Genomic DNA, 25,057 nt, shown 5'->3' with positions numbered 1-25,057 from the left:
CACACCCTCCTCCATCAGCCCCGCCCTGTATGCAGCTCTGTCCCTCCCACAGCCACACCCTCCTCCATCAGCCCCGCCCTGTATGCAGCTCTGTCCCTCTCACAGCCACACCCTCCTCCATCAGCCCCGCCCTGTATGCAGCTCTGTCCCTCCCACAGCCACACCCTCCTCCATCAGCCCCGCCCTGTACGCAGCTCTGTCCCTCCCACAGCCACACCCTCCTCCCTCAGCCCTACCCTGTATGCAGCTCTGTCCCTCTCACAGCCACACCCTCCATCAGCCCCGCCCTGTATGCAGCTCTGTCCCTCCCACAGCCACACCCTCCTCCATCAGCCCCGCCCTCTATGCAGCTCTGTCCCTCCCACAGCCACACCCTCCTCCCTCAGCCCCGCCCTGTATGCAGCTCTGTCCCTCCCACAGCCACACCCTCTTCCATCAGCCCCGCCCTGTATGCAGCTCTGTCCCTCCCACAGCCACACCCTCCTCCATCAGCCCCAAACTGTATGCAGCTCTGTCCCTCCCACAGCCACACCCTCCTCCATCAGCCCCAAACTGTATGCAGCTCTGTCCCTCCCACAGCCACACCCTCCTCCATCAGCCCCGCCCTGTATGCAGCTCTGTCCCTCCCACAGCAACACCCTCCTCCATCAGCCCCAAACTGTATGCAGCTCTGTCCCTCCCACAGCCACACCCTCCTCCATCAGCCCCGCCCTGTATGCACCTCTTTCCCTCTCACAGACACACCCTCCTCCATCAGCCCCGCCCTGTATGCAGCTCTGTCCCTCCCACAGCCACACCCTCCTCCATCAGCCCCGCCCTGTATGCAGCTCTGTCCCTCCCACAGCCACACCCTCCTCCCTCAGCCATGCCCAGTCCTTCCCTCCATCTATAGCTACGCCCTCTTCTGATTTTCTCTGCTGCACCCCCAGACAACCAGTCCTCCATATTGTCATGATATGCCTTAGTATTAAAGTTATTTTGTTTGCCCCCCACATGACTGCTGAAAGCTTTGTTTCATCACCACATCCCCTCTCCTTCCCTCTTTGGCATCGCCCTCTCCTTCCTCCTCCCTTGCCCCTGTCCCCTTTCCATGTCCCCCTTTCCATGTCCCCCTTTCCATGTCCCCTTTCCATGTCCCCCTTTCCATCCCCTGCTTCGGTATCTCTGTCCCCTGCATTGACCCCTATAACCTTGCATAACGTGCTTTCCTGTATTTAAAGTCTGTGCTGTATAGTAAGTTATTCAGTTAAATACTGAATATTATTTTTGGGAGCTGCTGTCTATGTTTCTGAAATGCATGGCTTGTCTCATTGCTTCTGTTTTATAGGTCATGCACTTACATTGACACATCTTTGAACTAATATGTTATCCCTATTTTTGATTTGATATGGTCTTCTGGCTTCAGCAGCATCAGCACATCACTCAGCTCTCTGTGTCCCTGTACTCATCTCTTTGTTGATCTTTTTGACTCTGTACAGATTCTTCCCCCATTTCTTTCTTCCCCTCACCATCTGTCCTTCATACCTTTGTAGTTTTCTTTGTTCCCATCATCGACGTGTTCTTCTCTCTTTTTGCCTACAACTTGCTCTCTGTCATGCTGTCATTCTCTTCACCTCCTATGGTCTCTATTGTTTTCTTGTACCAGGCTTGGCTTGGGGGCGGGGGGACTACGGTGGGTCTGGTCTGCCCAATCATGAGCTTGGTCCACCCCAAGGCTGGGAAAATGCCAGCCAATCACTGAATGATTTGATTATAGTAAAAGTTGCCATCACCAACCCAACATCTACACCAGGGCCTGACCTCCTCCTTTCAGCTATTGCTCCTCACATCCCTGCCCTCCTCCTCCTTCACGTCTGGATTCCTTGTGCAATGCCTCCTTCTCCATCTCTGGCCTCAGCGGCCCTAATGTTTCACTGCTCTCTATTCCTTACCCCATCTCCTTTCAGCAACCAGACCAAAGAATCCGGCATCTACATCAAGCGTTGCTGTAAGGGCTTCTGCATCGACATCCTCAAGAAGATCGCCAAGTCGGTCAAGTTTACCTACGACCTCTACCTGGTGACCAACGGCAAACATGGCAAGAAGATCAATGGCACATGGAACGGCATGGTTGGGGAGGTGCGTAGCTGTAATCCTCGTCTCATGTTGACGCACGCGATGTTTGTGGAGTCAAACTGCACCAGCTGCACCGAGAAGCCCAGTTTGTGGCATTTCCATTAATGACCTGTCTTTGGTGTGGTGGATTTCATCACCTTTTCATAGCTTCTCCGAATGGGCTGGACTGCTTAGGTTACCTCGGCAACATACAGTGCTCACAGAAAGTCTTGGGATACTTGCTTAATTCTGCAACAATGTCGCAGATTTTTTGGTTTCATAACAAAAGTCCATTGTCGAGCAATGTTTAAGATATCTGCACCAATCTTCCACATGGACAGTTTCTTTTTATTAAGTGTCATTTTTTTGACTGACTCATTCAGTCCTGTTCTTGCCATTTTGCTATTAATTGCAGTTGTAGTCATTGGCTCTCAAAGAGATACTAAACACAAATGTTAGGTGATGTATGTTATTGCGACAGTGTTACTAAGTTAAAAGAACCCAATGAAACTTTGTACTCAGAACAGCTCTTTTAGATCTAAAACTTGGGTTTCAATTTATTACTACTACAAAGGAATATTTATCTTAAAACTAGTGGTTGCTTCTAATATTATATATATTTTTGTAAACAAATGCATAAAGTAATGATGGTGAAAAAAACTATACATTTGCAATATTTTAATTGATTTAAGCAAGTGTCCCAAGATTTTCTGTAAGTGCTGTATAAACAAGCACTGCCCTGTCGAAATGTATGCAGCCGTTCCCTTCGAGCCACGAGCCTTAAGCCCCTTTAGGGTGCTGTAGTGTGCAGTTGGCCCCCAGGGGGTGTTGGCATGTGGCTCCGCCTCGCGGCTTTCCCTCCGTCATGCTACCTGCCGGCTTCCCCCTGACAAGGCATCTGGGTGACATCCAAATCACTGTTCAAATTAGATATATAATTTATTTTTTTTGTTTTCCCGGCAACCCCCATCGCCTGAAAGGCCAGTGTCTCTCACGCTGTTTAAATGTCAACCGTCGGCTCAGTAGGGGAATCTTCTCGCTCGAAAGACGGCAATTATGGTTGCCCCACATGCACGGTTGCTAGACAGAGGTCAGACGCAGTTGTCTCTCCCTTAGATACGTGGGTTATAACAAAACCTGTCGTCCATGTATTCCCAGGCAAGGAACGGACTGGGACATCTGCTTTTTTTTGGTTGTCACGCTTTAGCGTTTGTGCAGAACGGACTCCTAAGACCAGAAGGCTTGCTGTACTGTGTGTGAGGTGTCCATACAGCTGCCATGTTTAGGAACTTAACATCGTAATGCTGTGTTGCGCTGCGGTGTGAACGTTTCTGGTCAGTGCCACGTTACAGGGCAGGCTCGTGAAATCAGAGTGAGCGCCTAAATGTGCGGGCAGCCCATCGATTATGTCAGATCAGCCCCATCTGTAAGTTTCTGCTTTGTGTAATTTTATTAAAAGAGAGAAACAGGAAGTGACGGCTACTTGTGGCGGGGGGTGGTATCAGGGACGCGGGTGGGGGCGGAGACATTGGGGGGGACGGGAGCATGGACAATCAGGAGGGAGCGACACACGCAAATAGACACGCCAACACACTGCCAAATAATGAGCAGGACAGCGACACACGCAAACAGTCATGGCAACACACCGCCACATTATGAGCAGGACAGTGGCACACGCAAACAGACACGCCAACACACTGCCAAATAATGAGCAGGACAGCGACACACGCAAACAGTCATGGCAACACACCGCCACATTATGAGCAGGACAGTGGCACACGCAAACAGACATGCCAAAACACCGCCAAATTATGAGCAGGACAGCGACACACAAAAACAGTCATGGCAACACGGCGCCAAATTATGAGCAGGACAGCAGCACACGCAAACAGACACACCAACACGGTGCCAAATTATGAGCAGGACAGCGGCACACGCAAACAGACACGCCAACACGGCGCCAAATTATGAGCAGGACAGCGGCACACGCAAACAGACACGCCAACGCGGCGCCAAATTTTGAGCAGGACAGCGGCACACGCAAACAGACACGCCAACGCGGCGCCAAATTATGAGCAGGACAGCGGCACACGCAAACAGACACGCCAACGCGGCGCCAAATTTTGAGCAGGACAGCGGCACACGCAAACAGACACGCCAACGCGGCGCCAAATTTTGAGCAGGACAGCGGCACACGCAAACAGACACGCCAACACGGCGCCAAATTATGAGCAGGACAGCGGCACACGCAAACAGACACGCCAACACGGCGCCAAATTATGAGCAGGACAGCGGCACACGCAAACAGACACGCCAACACGGCGCCAAATTATGAGCAGGACAGCGGCACACGCAAACAGACACGCCAACACGGCGCCAAATTATGAGCAGGACAGCGACACACGCAAACAGACACGCCAACACGGTGCCAAAATTATGAGCAGGACAGCGGCACACGCAAACAGACACGACAACACGGCGCCAAATTATGAGCAGGACAGCGGCACACGCAAACAGACACGCCAACACGGCGCCAAATTATGAGCAGGACAGCGGCACACGCAAACAGACACGCCAACATGGCGCCAAATTATGAGCAGGACAGCCCCACCGCTCTCTCTATCTCTTACACACACACACACACATACACACACACACACACACACACTTATAGCTTATTAACTCGGACAGTTTTGTCCCACTTTAGTGGAGCGCCACAGAGCCCAGGTATTTAGGGTAAATACACCTGTAGCTGGTTACTAGGAGGTTAGTGGAGGGGCTGGCTATTTCAAGCCACCATGACCCACTATAATAACCCAGATTCACACAGAAACAGTGCCGATGGCCAGCTTGGTCTGGCTGACGGGCGTGTGAGGATCCCTCCCGCCCCTTGCTGAGATCTCACCCTTCTCTCCCCCACATTTACCCCCCCCCCAGTTCATTCCTAGTTCAATCCATCAGCACAATCTATGCATCTGTTCATGCAAGAGCTGAGGTTTTTAAAAAAAATGTGGACGAGGCTGTGAGAGGTGTTGAGAACAGCAGGGGGGAGGATTGCCCCCGTCTCTGTAGACGCGCCGCTCACTGCCCCCCCCCCCACCACCACCCAGGATGCCAGGTGCTGCACATCTGGATGGTGATGATGTCGCACACTCTGTCCCAGCAAGAGGGCTAACCCCCCCCTGCTCTGTTCTCTGTTCCCCCTCCCAGGTGGTGGTGAAGAATGCTCACATGGCGGTGGGTTCCCTCACCATCAACGAGGAGAGGTCGGAGGTCATCGACTTCTCCGTGCCGTTCATAGAGACCGGCATCAGCGTCATGGTCTCCCGCAGCAACGGGACGGTCTCCCCCTCTGCCTTCTTGGGTTCGAGCCAGTCATCCATTTTATCCTTTTCATAAAATCGTTGAGCATCTTCTTACAGCACAGAATATATGCAGCTGCCCGAGTATTTCTGTTTGCCCCCCGCCCCCCGCTCTCCCTTTCAGAGCCCTTCAGTGCGGATGTGTGGGTGATGATGTTTGTGATGCTGCTGCTGGTGTCGGCGGTCGCTGTCTTCGTGTTCGAGTATTTCAGCCCGGTTGGGTACAACCGCTGTCTGGCAGATGGCAGAGGTGAGGGGGGGGGGCTGCTGTCAGCAGGGGGCCAAGTAGCAGACAGCTGGGGCTCACGGTGGGGGTTGGCCATGGCTCAGTGAAAGACTCCCCCGGAGGGACTCCCGGTGATGCCCATCCATCCATCCATCCTTCATGCGCTCATAAGCACACACTATGGCCAATTCAGGCACCAGCTGACCTAACCACACGTCTGTGCACTGCGGCAAGAAACCAGATTACCAGGAGATTTTGGCCTGAGCTTCTAGACCAGTGTTTCTCAAACTGGTCCTCTGGGAACAGTCAACATTTTTGCTAAACCTTGGACTGTCTGGGGGTCCCCAAGGACCGGTTTGAGAAACACTGTTATAGACTTCTATGCCTGATGTGTTTTTCCTTTTTCATTTTAGTTACACAAATTTTTCCCTTTATTTCATTAAATTCAGTCAATATGATATTATGCCCAGAGCCCATGCTCACCTTTGTTTTGTTTACGTGTCCAGTCCATGTTCGTACATTAAGTTTCCTCCAAGCATAACGTTGTTTTAAATCATCGTTTCCCAACCTGCTCCTTGGGGACCCACAGTCAGTCTGTGTTTTAGGAGCAGGGAGGGAGCAAAAATGTGGGCTGTCTGGGAGGGAGCAAAAATGTGGACCGTCTGTGGGTTCCCGAGGACTGGGTCGGGAAGCACTCTTCTAAATGAATGCTGGTTTTGAACAGACGTGCCTGTTGTGCATGTTATTAAAAGTGCTCTCTGGACAATACAGAAAGCTTAATTAGCTGGTGTGCAAACTCTTGGTTTATCTTGTGCCCTCGCGCTCCCTCCCAACCTCCAGAAGGACCCGTTCCGCTTAAACGCAGCGGGACCGCCGGAGCTCAGTGGTGGGGCACCTCAGAGTTAAAGGACGGGTCCGGGGGGGTTGGCCCTGCAGGCCATAGTTTGCTCTGCAAGTCGTCCTGCAATCCATTGTCTATCATTTGTTTCCCTGTGTGGCAATACAGGCTCCTTGTTCTGTTCTGAAGCTGATTTTGCTCAGCTTTGGCTCTGTGCCTGTGATCGGAAGGTCGCTGGTTTGAGCCTGGCCTAAGCAGAATAGCCATGCCTGTGGACCCTAAACCCCCAGCTACATGGGTGCTGCTGCAGGTGGCTGCTCTCACCTATGTATATGTCTGTGTGTCATGGAGAGCCAGATGAAAAGGGAATTTCCCCACTGGGATTAAAGCGTCATTACTGTTATTATTTTGTGTTGCATCATGGGTACTGGACCATTGTGCACCATTCTGGCCCCACAACCCCCTTGATTCAGCTGTTTCATGGTTTGGTGCCAGTGACGTAAGCTCGATGCGGTAACCACGACGCCGTGATTCAATCCTCGCTCTCCCTGCCTGACCCCCTCCCCACCCAGAGCCGGGCGGTCCGTCATTCACCATCGGCAAGGCCATCTGGCTGCTCTGGGGCCTGGTGTTCAACAACTCCGTCCCCGTTCAGAACCCCAAGGGAACCACCAGCAAGATCATGGTGTCCGTCTGGGCCTTCTTCGCCGTCATCTTCCTGGCCAGCTACACGGCCAATCTGGCTGCCTTCATGATCCAGGAAGAGTACGTGGACCAAGTGACTGGGCTCAGCGACAAAAAGGTACAGCTGTCCCTGACGGCCTTCTCCGAGTGCTTGCTACACTTTGCTGGTTACTTTGCTACACCTGTGCCTCCCCCCTGTGATTTCGCACATTTGGAACGAAGGAAGTCCGAGTCTGTTTGACTGACAGCAAAGAGATAATTAACCTAACGCCATGTTACTGAGCAGTACATGCGTGTCAGCCATCAGATGCAACATCTCCTGTCGTCATGGTGCTTCTGCTGCCTGTGTATGCCATGTGACTCCCCCCCCCCATTATCCCTAACAGCTTTCTGCAAAAGCTCTTAGGGAGGCACCATGCACGATATCTCCTTTTTAACTAACTCCCGCCCTAACCTCCCTGCACGCCCGCAGTTCCAGAGGCCGAACGACTATGCGCCGCCCTTCCGCTTCGGCACGGTCCCCAACGGCAGCACGGAGAGGAACATCCGGAACAATTACAAAGAGATGCATACCTACATGGTCAAGTTCCACCAGAAGAACGTGGACGAGGCGCTGTACAGCCTAAAGACCGGGTGAGTGGCTACAGGGACCCAGGAGGCGGGACTGAGAGCAGGGCTACGATAGGAATTGCAGGCTGCTCCTGGATATGCCTGTAGGCGCGATCCCTAGTACTGATTAGGAGGTCATCTGGTGTCCAGATATCCAGGCTGTGTGGCATCAATAGGTCACAGGCCAATTAAGAACCAAGCAGTGAAGATTATTCAGAAGCTATTCGTGTAGAGTTCTGTTGTCCGTGGTTAATTCTACACACTCCTGCCGGCTTTCCAGCAAGCTGGACGCCTTCATATACGACGCAGCCGTGCTCAACTACATGGCTGGCAGGGATGAAGGCTGTAAGCTGGTCACCATCGGCAGCGGATACATCTTCGCCACCACAGGCTACGGCATCGCGATTCAGAAGGACTCTGGTTGGAAGAGATCGGTGGACCTGGCCATCCTGCAGCTCTTCGGAGATGGTAAACCTTCCGTGACCCGGAGCCTGGGCTTCGCACCGCCGCATAAAACCTGCTTCAGGCCAGCCACAAATACACATAACGCTGATTTGACGCGTGAGTGTGCGTAGCCTCTTCCAAACGTGCTGCCCCATCACGTTCTATCTCGTTTATTACCGTCGCCGCCTGTCTGTAAGTGGCTGACGTCCTCCGGCTTGTTTGGTGGATCGATTCTGGCCAATCGCGTCACGGCTCTGATACGCGCCATCAGGGCCCCTGTCTCCCTCCGCGGGGCTGTAATACAGGCAGCAGCAGGCAGGCCGCTCCACCGGGATGGCCCGAGCCAGTGTGTAGTCTCGTTTGTTTTCTAACGTATTTTAAGCAGCAAGAGGGAAGGGCAGTTGTGGTTAATTTGGGGTGCCTCGTATTAATATGATGAGTTCAGGTCTGTCCTAGGTCCTTGTGCGCTGACAATCCAAACCAGGACACTGTAGCTGCTGGTGCCTCTAGACTGTGCATTTTGTTTGTATGCAAATGTGGGTCAGTTCAGAGTTTAAACCCACTATGTACAACGTACGGCTGTCTATATTTGGGTCATAGTTTGGTTTGATCCCAGCCCTCATTATGTACTGTATATATGTGTGTGTTGTTTCTGAAGATGTGTGTGGTCTTTGTGTGCGTGCGTGCCTTCACCTTCCCCGGCGAATGTGGGCCAGTGCAAAGTGTCTCAGCCCTTCGCCGTAAGTGATCCTCAGTCCTCCCAGAATTTCAAAGTCACTTCGACACACCCGGACGTGCACACTCTCGCCGCGGCCTACTTTTGTGACACTGCTGCGCATGCGCGCACGCCTCAAGAACGAACGGGACATGGGCAGGCAAGATGTAGGTGTTTTGGGAGTGGGGAAAGGGGCAGTCAGTAAGGGACATGGGAGGTTGGTATCACTAAAGCCCCTGCAACACAGACTGGTTAACTCTCTCGCCTGCCTTGACTAAACATATACAAAAATGTTAGTGAGATGTCAAGAGTTAATTGTCTTTTATCAGATCACTGTAACAGGTGTTTCGAATAAACTTAATCCCCATCTTCTCCATCATCTGTGTTCTTTATTTAACTTCCCATGATTTTCTTCCTCTCAACCTTGAGGGTGAGTGAGCCTCTTGAGTGAGGCTCCCTCAATAATTAACAATAATCTGCATCTCCCTTACCCCCCCCCCCCATCTATTCTGCCTTTGTCCTCCCTCCACCAAGGTGAAATGGAGGAACTGGAGGCGCTTTGGCTGACTGGCATCTGCCACCACGAAAAGAACGAAGTGATGAGCAGCCAGCTGGACATCGACAACATGGCAGGGGTTTTCTACATGCTGGGGGCGGCCATGGCGCTCTCACTCATCACCTTCATCTGCGAGCACCTCTTCTTTTGGCAGCTGCGCTTCTGCTTCATGGGTGTCTGCTCCGGCAAGCCCGGCATCACATACTCCATTAGCAGGGTGAGTAGGAGCAGGACCCTGGGGTGGCTGTTTTACTGCCTGTTTCCCTGTAATCTAAGAAATGGGGAAGAAAGAGCCTCACATCCCGCTGACTTAATCAACATGTGAGGAGGACCTCCAGGGTGGCTAATTCGCTGCCTGTTTTTCTTTGTTCTAAGAATGAAGGAAGAAAAAGCCTACTCCATCAGCATGACTTATATAGGCGTACCTCCAGGGTGCCTGTGTTACTTTCAGATTTCCTTTCCCAAAACAGATGGCTCTCCTTGTCACCATCTTTACGGGAAATTTCTGGTTTATTATTAAGTTTCTTCTCTTTCATCAAGTTAAAATTAACCCGACCTTGAATAAGAGTATACAGCTGCCTGAGTGTGGTTGTCATTGTACTTTAAGTAGTTTGCCTTTGCCTCCAAAGATGACGTCAGAGGTTAGACGTGGCAGGATTCAACTCGGTGTGTGGGCTTAGCAGATTGTCAGATCTCGGTTTCATTCCCGCTCTTTCTGGGCAATGAATAACCCCGCTTTAATGAGGTGTTTACATAAGTGCTCGCACCAAAGTATGCTTCTAGTCATAGTAAATATTTGCACCACACTTGGCCAAACCCAGCGTCGCACTTAGGGACAGGAATACTTGCAGAAACGGCGACGGAAATCGGTCACACTCGGTTGGTTTCTCTTTCCCTAAGCACTCCCTCATAGTCCAAGCATCTTCTTGGAGCAGACGCTGCGGTGCCGATTCTGTTGACATTTTGAACACGACTCTCAACGCTCTGCACCACCAGGCGACTTCCGCCGGGGCCACTGTGATTTACATGCATGGGAATGTGCATCTTGTACGATGAATCATTGTGACATCATGTAACAGCTCAACAGATGTCTGTAGCAGGGCCCACCTACTGCGTGCCGCTTCTTCTTCCACACCTTACGCCTCTTTGGCCTCCTCGTACACCTGGACCCGTCCCCCGGGGAGTTAATTCTGCGAGACTCTGGCCGAGTCTCTCTCCCTCTCTCTCGATGGCGTCGCCCGTTGCCGGAGGAAGGGCTGAAACGGCACATTAATACCTCCCCTGAATCAAAGCGTCCGCAGAGAGAAGCCGGAGCAGTGGAAGGGTAGCGCAGCAAAGGCAGCTCGGCAAAATATTAGACAATAACATCCCGGGGAAAACAATGTTATATTTATAAGCAGGCCAGAGATCAGTGCAGCTGAACAGCCTAAAGTGGAAAGACAGCTGGGGGGTAGGGGGGAGCATGCAGACTAGCAGTCAAAGAAGGCCTTGGATATAAACATGGAAGACGCACAATAAAAAATATGGGGGGACAGATACTCTGCCATTCCTAGGTGTCGGGAGGATGAGTGAAGAAGGACAAATTTGCTTGCCAGGACTGTGTATTGAATGGTAATATCCACCACCTTCCCCCACCCCACCCCCCCAGCATCCCCGCAAGTCAACTTTCACCTTTATTTTGTTTGCCTGGTATCGTCTTCTGAAGAACAGAGCATTTCTTTTATACATCTGTCTGTCATGCACCGTTGATTTACGTCTTGCGCTTTATCGTCCGCCGTTGAAAGCGAATGTCCTCCCGTCATTTACTCTGACAATCTCTTTGTGTCGTCTTCTCCACTCCGGTTTTGTACCGTGACATGGGCTTGATGGCTCGGTATTAAAGCCCCCATTGTTCTCATGTATCTTAATCATGTTGATTAAGTTCCAGGCAAGTCCCACCAGTCTCTCATGTTCCCCTCCCCAGTCTCTTTCTTTGCCAAGTATGCATTACTCACATATCTTTTGGATATACTTTATATATTCCAATCATCATCATCGTGTCATCGGTTGGGAATACATACATTTCCCTAGACCTTCTCCTGACCCCTCCGTGCATCCCCACCTACAGGAAATCTACAGCTGCATCCATGGTGTCCAGATCGAGGAGACCAAGTCTCCCATGAATTCACCTTCAGCTACCATGAACAACACGCATTCCAACATCATGCGGCTGCTGCGAACGGCCAAGAACATGGCCTCGCTCTCGGGGGTCAACGGCTCACCACACAGTGCGTTGGACTTCATCCGGCGCGAATCATCTGTCTACGACATCTCAGAGCATCGGCGCAGCCTGGCTGGCCACTCAGACTGCAAGCCGCCCTACCTGGCTGAGGACAACATGTTTAGCGACTACATCAGCGAGGTGGAGAGGACGTTTGGGAACCTGCAGTTGAAGGACAGCAACCTGTACCAAGACCACTATCTGCACCACTACCCGGGTTCGGGGTCCGGGCTAGCCTTGGGCATGTCCGGGCCCCCACCCAATAGACCACATAGTCTTGGGAGTGCAAGTTCATTGGAGGGTGGCATGTTTGACTGTGATAGTCTCGGGGGTGGGGTGGCCCCAATTTTCACCACTCAACCTCGACCCTCTCTGACACACAGAAACAATAATAAGTTTGACCTGATTGCTGGCCAGACCCCGTCCTCTGGTCAAGGGTTTAAGCAAGGATTAGCGGACCTTTACGGGAAATTCTCTTTCAAAGGTGCAGCCTCCAGCTCTGGGTTTATTGCGGGACAGGACCGGTACTGTGGGGGAGGATTCGGTGGGGGCGGAGATGATGGGAACATTCGGTCAGACGTGTCAGATATTTCCACACACACGGTCACCTACGGCAACCTGGAAGGGAATGCCAAGAAGCGCAAACAGTATCGGGACAGCCTGAAAAAGAGGCCTGCCTCGGCTAAATCGAGACGGGAGCTGGATGAGATCGAGCTTGGGTACAGGAGGCGGCCCCACCACTCTGCACACCACCACTACCATGGGTCCCAAGCCCACCGCTCGGCCTCCCCACCCCTGTTTCCATTGGACCGGAAGTCCCAAAGAGGGACAGGAGGTACTGGTGGTAACTGCTCTTCATATATGTTCCGTGACAAAGAGGGCTTAAGGGACTTCTACTTGGACCAATTTCGGCCAAAGGAAGGGGTGCCTCAATGGGAGCATGTGGATTTGACTGATGGTCCTGGAGGTGGTGGAGGAGGCCTGGTGAGTGGAGCAGGTGGGTGTGGTGCTGGTGGTGTGGCCGGAGCGGGGGGTAACTGTACCAGTCTGGTGCCGGTGGACGACTTCATGAAAGGCAAAGGCAAGAAGCCAGACTGTAAGAGTGGCGTGGTGGGCGGAGTGAACGCAGGTGCCTCTGGTCCACAGACTGTCCCAGGGGTCACCAGCGGAGGACTGGCTGGGGGGGATTGGGAGTGCCGAAACTGCCGTGCAGGTGCAGGCGTCAAGCAGATGTCCCTGCATGGCAGTGGAGTAAGTGGGGGCGGAGTGTATTCAGGAGGACCTGGAGTAGGCAGCTGCGGAACCTCAGTGGGCGGAGTAGTGGGTGGTAACAGTCGTCCCAGTTCAGCCACCTGCATGCGGTGTGAAGCCTGCAAGAAGACAAGCAACTTGTATGACATCAGTGAGGACAACAACCACCTTTTGGAACAACTTGGTGGAGGAATGGGAGGCGTTGGAGCTGGGGGGGTACAGTCACAGACCCAGGCCCAGCGGAGGAAATCTGGGCTGGGTGGCAAGGCTTTGCGACGGCAACACTCATATGACACCTTTGTAGACCTGCAGAAAGAGGAGGCTGGCGGAGTTGGGGTCATGGGGGGAGTGGGCATGGGGGGTATGGGAGCTGGAGGCGCGGGGGGGATGATGCCCCCACCCAGGAGTGTGAGCCTGAAAGACAAAGATCGCTTCGCGGAGGGCGGGAGTCCATATGCCCACATGTTTGAACGACACGGAGGATCGGAAAGAGACCATGACAGAGATCCACTCTTCTTTGGTGGGGAGAGGGCAAAGGGGGGCTCCCCCTTTGGGCTGTTCCGAGGGGGTGAGGGAGGCCTGCATCGTCGATCAGTGGGGGAGAGAGACAGCAGGGATAGGGAGAGGGAGATGATGGGAGGTGGAGGAGGTGGTGGAGGGGCGTATTCCTTGTCTCAATCCCTCTACCCTGACAAGGTGAACCAAAATCCCTTTATCCCTACCTTTGGGGATGACCAGTGCCTCCTTCATGGAGCCAAATCGTACTACATAAAGAAGCAGCAGCAGCAACAGCAGCAGCAGCAGCAGCAGCAGCTCATGAAGGGTAGCCGGAGTGACTTCAGGGGCTCTATGGGCGTGACTTCCTTCCTGCCCGCGTCTGCCACAGCCGGGGTAATGGCCAACGTGGCCCCAAGGTTCCCCAAGGAGCTGTGCCTTGGTGGGGTAGGTGGCGGCCTGGGGAACCACCTCGGGGGCCCCAGCAACAACAAGCTACTGCCGTCACGGGACGGGCTGGGCTTGGGCCAGGTACAGAGGTCCTTCAACACCTCCAGCAATGGGCACGTGTATGAGAAGCTGTCCAGCATAGAGTCTGATGTGTGAGGGGCTGGGGTGGGGGGACGGGGTGTTTTGGCGTGGCGGGAGCTGGGCTTGAAGGGGCGAGGATAGCCACATGGTAACCATAACCGTCAAAAAAGCAGAGGAGTGAGAATCATGGGGTGGGGGAAGGGAGCAGGATAGAGTGAATGTGAAGAAAAGCAGGAAAATGAGAGGAGAGAGCAGTCTGTTGCATAGGGGCCAGGATGTCTTACCTTCCAACGTGGGATCAGCTGAATGAGAGAAAAACTGGAACATGGACGGCTGTGATTTCAGTCTGCCTCCAGCGCGGCTCGGCGTCCGCTTCCCGTCATGACAGAAGAGTCTCAAGTGTAGCCATCCAGGAGAACGACAATGAAAAAGGGCTGTATGAACAACACAGAAACGGGGGCTTCAGTGTCATACCGCTGAATTCAAAGCCAGACAGCAGATAAATCAAGGGGGGGCACATGATCAAAATGGTTTCTCAGGCAGAAGTTAACAGCTCTGGAGAAATTTGTTTAATCCGCATATCCATCCATAGCTCTCTTTTTCCTTTACACCAAAACAAATGTCATTGGTCCTTGTTATAAAAATTACAATCATTAATGGAAATAATTCTTACTAATTCATGCTGAAGCGACAGGGTAAAAGCAACATTAATGCTAATTGTGAATAATGACGATAGTACTGATGTTCATAATAATGCTTAAGGTTGATTTTGAATACTTTACGCTGTTTAGTATTTGTTGCTGTTTATTAGCTGACTACTGCAGGAAGCTCGTTGTCTAATTAAATGAACAAACCGGAAGAGAGAGAAAGCTATTAAGTTTTCTGCTTTGTTTTTATGATATCCGTGCTCATCTCTTTGAAGTTTTCGAACAGTGTGAGGTGAAAGATTTGCACAGTGCAAATAGTACATGGAGGCTATGGTTGGGACATTCCTTTTCTGGCATTCCGACATATATTCCGACATATCTGTGAAATGCTTAATTAAAGGGGTGTCTTGCTAAAGGATTTTTGAGTAGGATGTGCCTTATGGTGTCAAAGAGTTGAAGAACTGAGTGGCATGATGATCATTGTAATTGTGAAACATCTTGTCTGAGAATATTTGGCTGAATGGGTTTGCAGTATTCCATGCGTGCCATAGGTTTACGGTATTTTTTGGTTGTATGTGCCATAGGTTTGCAATATTCTATGGTATATGTTGTGGGTTTGCAGCAATCTATGGTATATTCTGTGGCTTTGTGGTGTTCTATGGTATATACCTTAGGTTTGCAGAATTCTGTGTTATATGGCATAAGTTAGCAGTATTCTATGGTAGGGGCTCCCAACCTTTTGGTGTCAGTGGAGCGGTTTACGTTTTACAAAAACATCATGGGCTGGTAAAATGCCAGGGGGCAGGGGGTGATTGTGGGTGGATCAGTCACTGATTTTATAAGTTGGACAGTTTCCTTTTATTTCAGATGTGAACAGAACATGTGAAGGTGAGGGGTCATTAAAAAAATTAAAGTATATAATTTATTTTTGGAAATTTAACTAACCTCTCTACAAAACCCCCAGATTTCCATGGAGGGATGGAATACTGGCAATGGACCAGTTTTGTTAGGTTGGGAGCCCCTATCCTATGGTATATTCCATAGGTTTACAGTATTCTATGGTATATTCCATAGGTTTGCAGTATTCTATGGTATATGCCATAGGTTTGCAGTATTCTATGGTATATGCCATAGGTTTGCAGTATTCTACTTTTCATGCTGTAGGTTTGCAGTATTCTATGGTATATGCTCCATATATATTGCAGTACAGCACAGACTGCTATTTGAGAAACACCAGCTGTGTGGATAAGAAAGATAGAACCCTTAAAGCAGACTGACTCACACGTCTTAAAACATTATACTTTCCTTTAGATTCATAAAGCCTGGCTGTTTACACAAGCTCTTCTGGCTAAGTGTGTCACCCAAGGGTACAACTGCAGTATCCGTGCTGGAATTACATCCCAGAACTTTCTGGTCACATGTTAAAGTCAGAGCAGGTCATACAGTGTTGTGGAAGTTACTGAAAATGAACACGCTGATGTTTAGAGGAAAGTTCTTTTCTGCATCACGTGGTTGAAAATGGTAGATGAGAGTATTGAAAATTAACATACCTGAAGTGTCAGGTAGTTTAAATATAAATATACTGATAAATAGATTTCAGAGTGAACAGAGCATATATTATCTGTTGGTTAAATATGAAATGTGTCCTCAAGGCGTGTCTGAATTTTAAGGGCTGCAGGAGGAAGAGTTAAAGGGCTGAATGGAAAATAAAAACGCGAAAAGGATGTTTTGTTGAAAGACTGTGTGACCAAGACAATTTCCAGGTTGAGGGTGATCTGCAATGCTCATTAACACCATTACATTGGGAGCCGATGGAAGATGGCTAGTTGATTAGTATTATTTATATAAACCTACTGACAGAAGAACCGATTATTTCACTTTTCCTCCCGTCTCTAAATAGCTCTATAAATATCTTTTGCATTTTGTATAAAGTCTTTTAAACACTTTTCCGAAAGGATGAAGTTTTGGAAAGGAATAAAGGAAGGTTGTTAGAATTGGTGGGCGTCAGCTAAAGTATGTTAATTTTTTTTTTCACTGTAAATACATTTAAAAAGACTCTCTTCATGCTGTACAGTTAGATGACAGCCAGGATGTAAGATGTATGTTTTAAGAAATGAAGCAGAAAAAAAATTAAAAATCATAAAAATGGAAAAGAAAAATATGCAAATGACATAAAAATATTTACAATTATGGAAATAAGTTACTATTTTGTTTTTAAATATCATGCTTATTACTTAATTGTTCATTACTGTTGTTATTATTTTAAGAATATACTTTTGCATATTTTTATCAAGGTATTGAAAACAGGATGTAATAAATATAGAAGTTCAGTGTGAAAAGAAAAAATGTAGTTTAGGGGTAACTGCAGAAATTCCCTCATTTTAGTGTCATTAATGCATTAGGAACACATTCATTGAAAGCATATTACGTCTATACATGCATGTAATATAGTATTATGTGTATGTATGGAGACTCCTGAAGTGTCGTAATCCTTCATGTATACAGTAATTCTTCATTTTAAATAGCACTATAGTTGTGGGAAACTACCGTAATTACAGGCATTGGCTGCTGAGCCGATTTTGATAATGACTCAAAGTAAAAACTGGCTCAATGTCTGCAACTGAAGGTACCAGCGAGTTCTCTAAATACGAAGTTGGATACTCTGCAATAGCATACAGTATAGTTAACCTTTTCCTATTGGTTACAGATACACTTTTGACAGCCGTCTAAAACTACGGTGCGCAAAATTGGTTTATTACATGCATTAGGATACAAATTTGTCCGTTTTTTTATTATTAATGCGAAGTAAAAATATGTTTTTGCAAACATCACAAAACATTCAAATGTCAGACATATCTATATATAGTATATAATAATGTAGTTAAATTAACACACACGTGGATATATTGCCATATATAAAACTGATTTTTTTTTTACAGGAACCATTTGCTGACCATATATAAAAGAAATGTCATTTATAAGCTATATATACTGAGGAAGTTATATTGATTTTATTTTATAGATTCTCTGTCATTCACGTCGACATTAAAATGAGGATTATTGGTGTGTTTGTTGTCAGGATTTCTATTATAGCCCGCCGTCCCGTTTTTTTAAATCTATTTTCCGTCTTGGAGGAATATGGAGGGAACTTGGAAAGGGCGACAACATCGACTTGAAACATTTTAGACAAATGTATTGGTAGCTGGTCTGTTAAGATGTATTCATGTCTACTGGGTGTCTGCGTGCTGAAAATTGGGGTGGTAACTGCACAGGCTATGAGCTTTTATCGATGAAAAGTTTGTTTTTGTTACCCGACTTGATTAATTGATAGCTATTCATTTGCAATAAACCACATGGCCTCTTAGAGCAATTCATTCTGAACAGTTTCTATCCATTAATCTCAAGCTAACTAATTCCTGCTGGTAGGATCGAAAAGTGTGATTGGGATTGATAGTGGTGCCCCAGAAATATACGTCTTTAGTACATTACTGGCCAACATATTTTAGAACTTCTTTTAATTTCTGAGAAATTGCTTTGACAATATGCTCGTGATTCGGGTGTAATTACTTTAACAATTGCGCCATCTACAAAGTGCAGCTAAACATTCATAATCGATATCTATATTCACTCTGTCTGGAATGACCAGGCTTGTAAGTGGTCCAAATTAAGCGACCGCTTCTCCTTCAATGACGTCAGCGGAGTACAAAGCATCAACTACAGGTTCGGCTGGAAGCTGGGTGGGCGCAGGCATAAATAAAGGATGAAGCCGTGTGGCGGGCCTATACTCAGTGGGAACTTGCCGAAATGTCTGCTGTTAAAAATAGCAGTAGCCTATTACATATAGGTACACCTACAGATGTTACCCAGGAATTATGTGAAACCAACACCATATACGGAGTATGTGCATTTACAGTTTCAGATATTTATATAAAAATTTTTCATAGTAATGACGATTTATAACAATAACGGTCCTGTTAATATTAACCATAATAGCCGTGTACATTGTAGTGATTTGTTCTGTTGTTAAATTTTAAGCCTATTGAAATTTATTTGCCCTCATTTGGGGTGAATTAGATTTTGAATATATCAATCAAAACGGCAGTGATAGGGACGGTTAAAAACATAGTCACAGGATGTAGAATAGACCTACACGACGTTGTCTTTTTCTTCTTTTTAATTTTCTATGAAAACGCCCGCCATTCACGTGAGCGGTGTACGGGTGAGCGCTGCTTTACTCGTCCTCAGATGTACATGTGCTGTCCGCGTTCCGCCGCCCCCCTTCGTTATTACGGTTGATGCTCTTGGTGTGCGCGCGCGGTCGCTCGTGCCAGATTAGACGTCCGCGAAAAGTGCGTGTGTGTGAACAAGGCTGTGAGTATACGCTTTGCCCCGATTCTTTCTGTAAATAATAATTTCCATTACAGTTCGTGTCCTGATGTCTTTGCATAATAAAAAAAAATCAAAAATGTGTTTTTTAACAAAAGTCATTTTAAAAAGGTAACATTTTGGGATTTAGGGTTGACTGGAAGAGTATTTTCTAAAAAAGGAAAAATAACACGAAAAATGGATGGTGAGTTTTCAGAGAGCGCAATCGCTGGTGGTCTAAAAATATCTGCCCACTGAATATGACCAATTAACCATTGGGCCTTTCTCTGTATATGCTCCTTCCTTAATCACGCCTGTCACTGGCAGAGGCACGTGACAGGATCATGTACTCTCCACTTAATACTTTTTATTCAGTCTATTTTTTGTTCTTTATTTGGTCGTCCCTTCAAAATGTTACCAAAATTTTCACAACGTAAAATGAAAACCGATTAAAAAATTAATAACTGTACAGATTGTGTAAATATGAATATGGGAAAATTACATTTATTCCTTCATTTTTTGTATTGAAGTAAATAAACCACAATAATAAATTAACTAATTAATTGCAAAAAAGCAAAATGTATTCAGAATGGTACTTATAATATCGACAATACTGACATGTACGACAATAAGTGCTAAAATATGATTCTTCTGTCTCTTTGTACAAAATAAACAAATTAAAAGTGTTGAGTATTAAAAAATACATTTTGGTGTTTTTGTTGGTCCCCGTTCGCTTCTTTTATTACCTTTCACTTTTGTCAATACTCTACCTATTGGAAAAACCCCTTCCTCTGTCTTGTATTATAGGCCTAATGATGTATTTAAAATGTGAAGAGATTATTTTGCACATTTTTGTGTATTTCAAATGCTTAAATCATTTTACTAGGCCTATCTTTTTAGTTTTGAGATTTATTCTGTTATAATTGTGTCCAAATATGACTCACCCGTATTCAGACACTTAATTCACATGACAAACACATTTGTGTTGCCAGTTTGAGCATGGCAAAAAACAAAATGGCAAAATCAAACAATACATGGTAATTAAGATGAGTACCAAAAAATAATGCACTGACAGACTACAATGAAAAAAACAAGGATTAGAAACCACAACCAATGATGGGTCAGTCTTTGATGGATCTAACGATGTACATGAGAAGTTGATGTGAAATTCAATATAAAATCCCAGAGATTTAACATTGTGCTTCTGTGTCAATGTGGGGAGAATGAAAAAACAGTCAACAGCACTTTTGTGCCAAGTACTGTCCTTTGGGGTGGGGCTAGTGGATGATCACCTGACCAGGGTGACGACCCAGTATTTCGTGACGTCTTTGGTGTTGACGCAGCATTCAGTGTCCGTGTGTCACTGAGCGCTGCGTGGAGCACCGGGGCCAGATGTGACCCTTATCTGTGACCAGGTGGGCTACGGTGGTTCAGAGCTGTGTGCGTAGCAGACAGTCTTGCGATCATGCAGAACTGCCCTCCGACGGCAGAGCTATCTTGCACAAGCCTTGCGTATTTCTCTATAATTTTCCCCTTTCACATCATGCCTCACTACGCCCGATAGTCGGTGCGGGGTTAGGGGCCGTTTGGCGTTTGCACGGCACCTCGCTGATACCGAGGTACGATGGGTCGCCGGAGCCCAGCCACAGTGTCAAGGTGACGAGAAAACAGGTGGACAATAATTTAACCCACCCTGCCTCATGGCCTTCACTCTCCTTCCCAAGGTGCACTTGTATAATGTGTCAGCATGAATTACTGTGAAGCAGGAAGGCAGGGGAGGTCATGTGACTCAGGAGGCAAGGAATTATTTATGGGCACGAGGGATGAGCCATAGGTGTGAGACTGAAGCATGACGAGAGCAGGAAATAAGGCAAAGGAGGGGAAATCAGCATCTTAGTTTTGTTGTTCATCATGCAAACAACCATATCTATTTATTTTATTCCCATTTTTTTGTCCCCTAGATCAACTGATGCTTCAACGAAAAATCTCTTCCCCCCCCCTTGTATTCCCTTTTATTATGCTGTCTTTTCTCTCCTTCAGCCACCCTTCCTACATCACTCACCCCCACAGTCCAAAGATCCATCGCAACACACACTTTTTGACAATTAGCTGTTACTTAGCAACAGAATGTTTGAGAGGGGAAAATGCAGAATAGAGCAATGCAAACCAGCCGGCGTTTCTCGAGAAAATGCACTTGACATCTTTAGGCGCACGGGCTTCGATGAACGGTACGCTCTTATAGCGATGGCAAAAAACAAAACGGTAGTAAGAATATGGTCTTTAATCGTGAAACTAGGTGTTAGTTCTTGGGAAACAATGGTGTGGTAGCATCATAATGCAGTGTGTTATGCCAAAAATGTCAATCTCTGACTCCTTGGGGGGGGGGGGTGTAATTACGGTATTTTTGGCAAGCTCAGCTCCCTCTAGCTCACTCCTACATAAGCATATATATAAATAAAATGTACTGAAAATTTCAATGAAAATCACCTACGATGTTTGTGATACGTAATGACAAAAAATGGCTATAAGGAAAATAGATTTAAGAAAAAAGGTGTTATGTAACATTTAAAGAGACGATAGATATGAATGAGAAAACAGATGACTGGATGACTGGAGAGGAAACAGGAAAGAAGTGAGAGGTGAATAGGCTGTGATATGCGCTTAACTGGATTTATCACGGTTATGGAGTTAATAGGGTAAAGACCAGCATGTAAACGAAAAAGCCTTAAGGTGAAGGAGAGAAGGTCAAAAAGAGAAGAGGTGGAGAGAAAGGAAGAGGAAGAGAATGATACAGTTACCATGGCAACCGGGCCTAGTTTTTTTTTATTAATATAATTATGGTTGTGAAGCGTACAGGATAACTGTTAAAATTTGTAAGTAACATATTTGTTTTGGGATGATGTATGTTCTTCTTCTCACGAAGAAAAAAAAATCTCAATGGGAATCAGTGCGATATTCATATTGACATAACTGATTCAGACAAGCAGCAAAACCATGTTTGCCTTCTCACCATTTTATGAAAATAATCTTATTTTCTAGCTCTTCCTGCAGTATAAGATTCATTCACACTGTTACGGACAGAGTACCCAGAAAACCTAGGATTTCTGTACCCTGTGATGGTGAGAATGCAGGTTTTACAGTGACTTTCTCTCCTCCTCTTCATCACTCCGCCCCTCACAGAGGGTGTCGCCCACAAAGGGGCTTGCTGATCAATACCTGCTCCCTCTAGGTCTACATATCTGAGAGTGGAAGGAGAAAATCTATGGAACCCAGTTTCCACTGAGAGTGTTTGCTCTATGAACATTTGTTTCCTGTGCTGTGGGATTTTTCTTTTTTTGAGCGCTACACTGTCTGTTCAAAGTGGCACATGTTTCCAGTGTTACTGCAGTGGACACCCTCTTGGGAGCGATACGCTGATCTGCAAGAACCGCAACTGGATCTACTGACACCAGGTGGTCAATATTAAATATTACAACCACAATCTTTTTGACTGAATGATACATTTAATTACAAAACATACATTTACCATCCTGCCCTTGGCATAGATCTTCTTAAAAATAGCTTTCATAATTAATGTATAATCAGTATACATTTCAGAATCCTTCTTCCATAATCCATTCTTTCTCTTATTCAGTAGACCACTCAATTCTATGTCTCTCTCATACATATTTTTACCCCTCATAAGATCATAGTTCACTCACTTGATCTATCAATTCTGTTCTGCACTAAATCGAGAGGTACTTATCTAGACCAGTGATCTTAATGCCATCCCTTCCTCGTTCCCTCTATTTTGCTATAACCGTGTTTCCAAAAAAGTTGGAATGATGTGTAAAATGTAAATAAAAACAGAATGTAATGATTTGCAAGTCATTTAAACCCATGTTTATTTGAAAAGAGAGCAAAGACAACATATCAAATGGTGAAACTGAGAAATGTTATTGTTTTATGATAAATATATGCTCAATTTGAATTTGATGCCAACAACACGTTTCAAAAAAGTCATTACAGGGGCAACAAAAGACTGGAGAACTTGTGTAATGGTGATTAAGTTATTTGGCAACAGGTCAGTAAGAAGATTGAGTATGAAAAGATACTGTCTGTAAACACAGTTCGTCGGTGGATCTGCAAATGCAGGATGAAACTCTACCATGCAAAGAAGAAACCATATCTAAACGTGATCCAGAGACGTCGCTGACTTCTCTGGGCCTGAGCTCTTCTAAGATGGACTGAGGCAAAATGGAAAACTGTCCTGGGGTCTGATGAATCAAAATTTCAAATTCTTTTTAGAAATCATTGACACTGCATCCTGCTGGCTAAAGAGCAGAGGGACCATCCAGCTTGTTACCAGAGAGCAGTTGAAAAGCCAGCATCCGTCATGGCTTGGGGGTGCATTAGTGCCCATGGCTTGGGTAGCTTGCACATGTCGGAAGGCCCTATTAATGCTGAAGGATATATACAGGTTTTGGAGCAACATATGCTGCCATCCAGACAACGTCTTTGTTAGAGAAGGCCGTGTATGTTTCAATAAGACAATGTGAAACCGCATTCTGCGCGTGTTACAACAGCATGGCTTCGTAGTAGAAGAGTCCAGGTGCTAGACTGGCCTGCCTGCAGTCCAGACCTATCACCCGTTGAAAACATTTGGTACATCATCAAAGGAAAAATACGACAAAGGAGACCCGAAACTGTTGTGCAGTTGAAATCCTATATAGGGCAGGAATGAGATAACATTTCACTTTCAAAACTCCTGCAACTGGTCACTTCAGTTCCCAAATGTTTACAGAGTGCTGTTAAATGAAAAGGTGATGCAACACTATAGTCAACATGCCCCTGTCCCAACTTTTTTGAAACATTTTCTGGCGTGAAATTCAAATAGAGCATACATTTGCCATATAACAATAAAGTTTCTGTTTTCCACATTTGATATTTTGCATTGGTTATTTTTTCAACTAAATATGGGTTTATATGATTTGTAAATCATTCCATTCTGTTTTTATTTACATTTTACACAGTGTCCCAACTTTTTTGGAAATGGGGTTGTACTTTGTGTTGGTGGGGAAGTGGGATTCTGAGGTTGCTAGGAGATGGGTGTGTTCTGTGATGCACTCTTCTCACAGAGGGTGCAGAGAAAATTTCCTGGCAGGAGCAAAGCTGCAGCAATTCTGTGCACATAATACATTTCACTGTCCATTTACTGTATATATAGGGTGGACTTCAGTATATTGTTTAGACTGAGGTGGAACTGATATTTGTTTACTGTTTTTCAATTGCCACACTTTGGTGGAGGTCATCTTCTCGCTGAAGGTTGGTTTCAGGATCACCTCATCTCCAATGAACAAACAGTATGGCACCAAACCAAGTCCAATAATGTCTTTGCACCCCTAGGTAAAAATGGTTTCACTTGCATTCTGATGTTTTGTGTGATAACCGTCTGATAGCATACCTGGTCACCAGGGCCCTTGAATGGACCTCTAAACCGCCAAAAGGGCAACAGTTGCAGACAGGAAAATATCTTTGATAAACACACATGTCTGTGTGCCAAATAATTTGTGATTGATGGAAAGCATTGGAATATCTATGAAAGAACAGGGTGAAGAACATACATAAACCAGCATCTGGTTCCAAAACTGCTCATCCACTAATGGGTGCAGTGATACTGATCTTATCCCAACAATAAAAGAGCATATGCTGGTGTGCACTGTACACTGAAGACAGAAGATTAACACACACCAAAGTAAGGACTGGATAACTTTGGACTATAGGGAAACCACTCCAAACCCTGGAGAAAATGCACAAAATCGTGAAATTACCATTTAATCTGCATATACACCAGAAATCAGGACCAATTTCACACTAACCATGATAGCAATGGGCAACGTGCGCCAAAATGGATGAAACATAAACAAAATAGCTAATTTAGTAAATGATTGGAATGTGTTCCAATGGATAATCATTAATGTATTGCATAATACATTATGTA

General features: G+C 46.7%; 1 protein-coding gene across 2 annotated transcripts in view; it reads left to right on the top strand.

The window, feature by feature from the left end:
* The window catches only part of LOC111853219 (glutamate receptor ionotropic, NMDA 2B-like), a 55,153-nt gene extending 35,361 nt beyond the window's left edge, over window positions 1-19,792 (top strand). For both annotated transcript variants that reach the window (XM_023829921.2, XM_023829922.2), the window contains 8 exons: window positions 1,947-2,118; window positions 5,305-5,458; window positions 5,581-5,706; window positions 7,093-7,322; window positions 7,677-7,837; window positions 8,094-8,281; window positions 9,507-9,745; window positions 11,636-19,792. In XM_023829921.2, the coding sequence (XP_023685689.2) occupies window positions 1,947-2,118; window positions 5,305-5,458; window positions 5,581-5,706; window positions 7,093-7,322; window positions 7,677-7,837; window positions 8,094-8,281; window positions 9,507-9,745; window positions 11,636-14,140 (3,775 nt within the window). In that variant the 3' untranslated portion in view covers window positions 14,141-19,792. The remainder of the gene's footprint in view (window positions 1-1,946; window positions 2,119-5,304; window positions 5,459-5,580; window positions 5,707-7,092; window positions 7,323-7,676; window positions 7,838-8,093; window positions 8,282-9,506; window positions 9,746-11,635) is intronic.
* The last annotated feature ends 5,265 nt before the right edge of the window (window positions 19,793-25,057 follow it).

Source organism: Paramormyrops kingsleyae, chromosome 22, assembly GCF_048594095.1.
Source record: "Paramormyrops kingsleyae isolate MSU_618 chromosome 22, PKINGS_0.4, whole genome shotgun sequence".
Taxonomy (NCBI): domain Eukaryota; kingdom Metazoa; phylum Chordata; class Actinopteri; order Osteoglossiformes; family Mormyridae; genus Paramormyrops; species Paramormyrops kingsleyae.
This window is presented reverse-complemented; position numbering and strand designations above follow the sequence as displayed.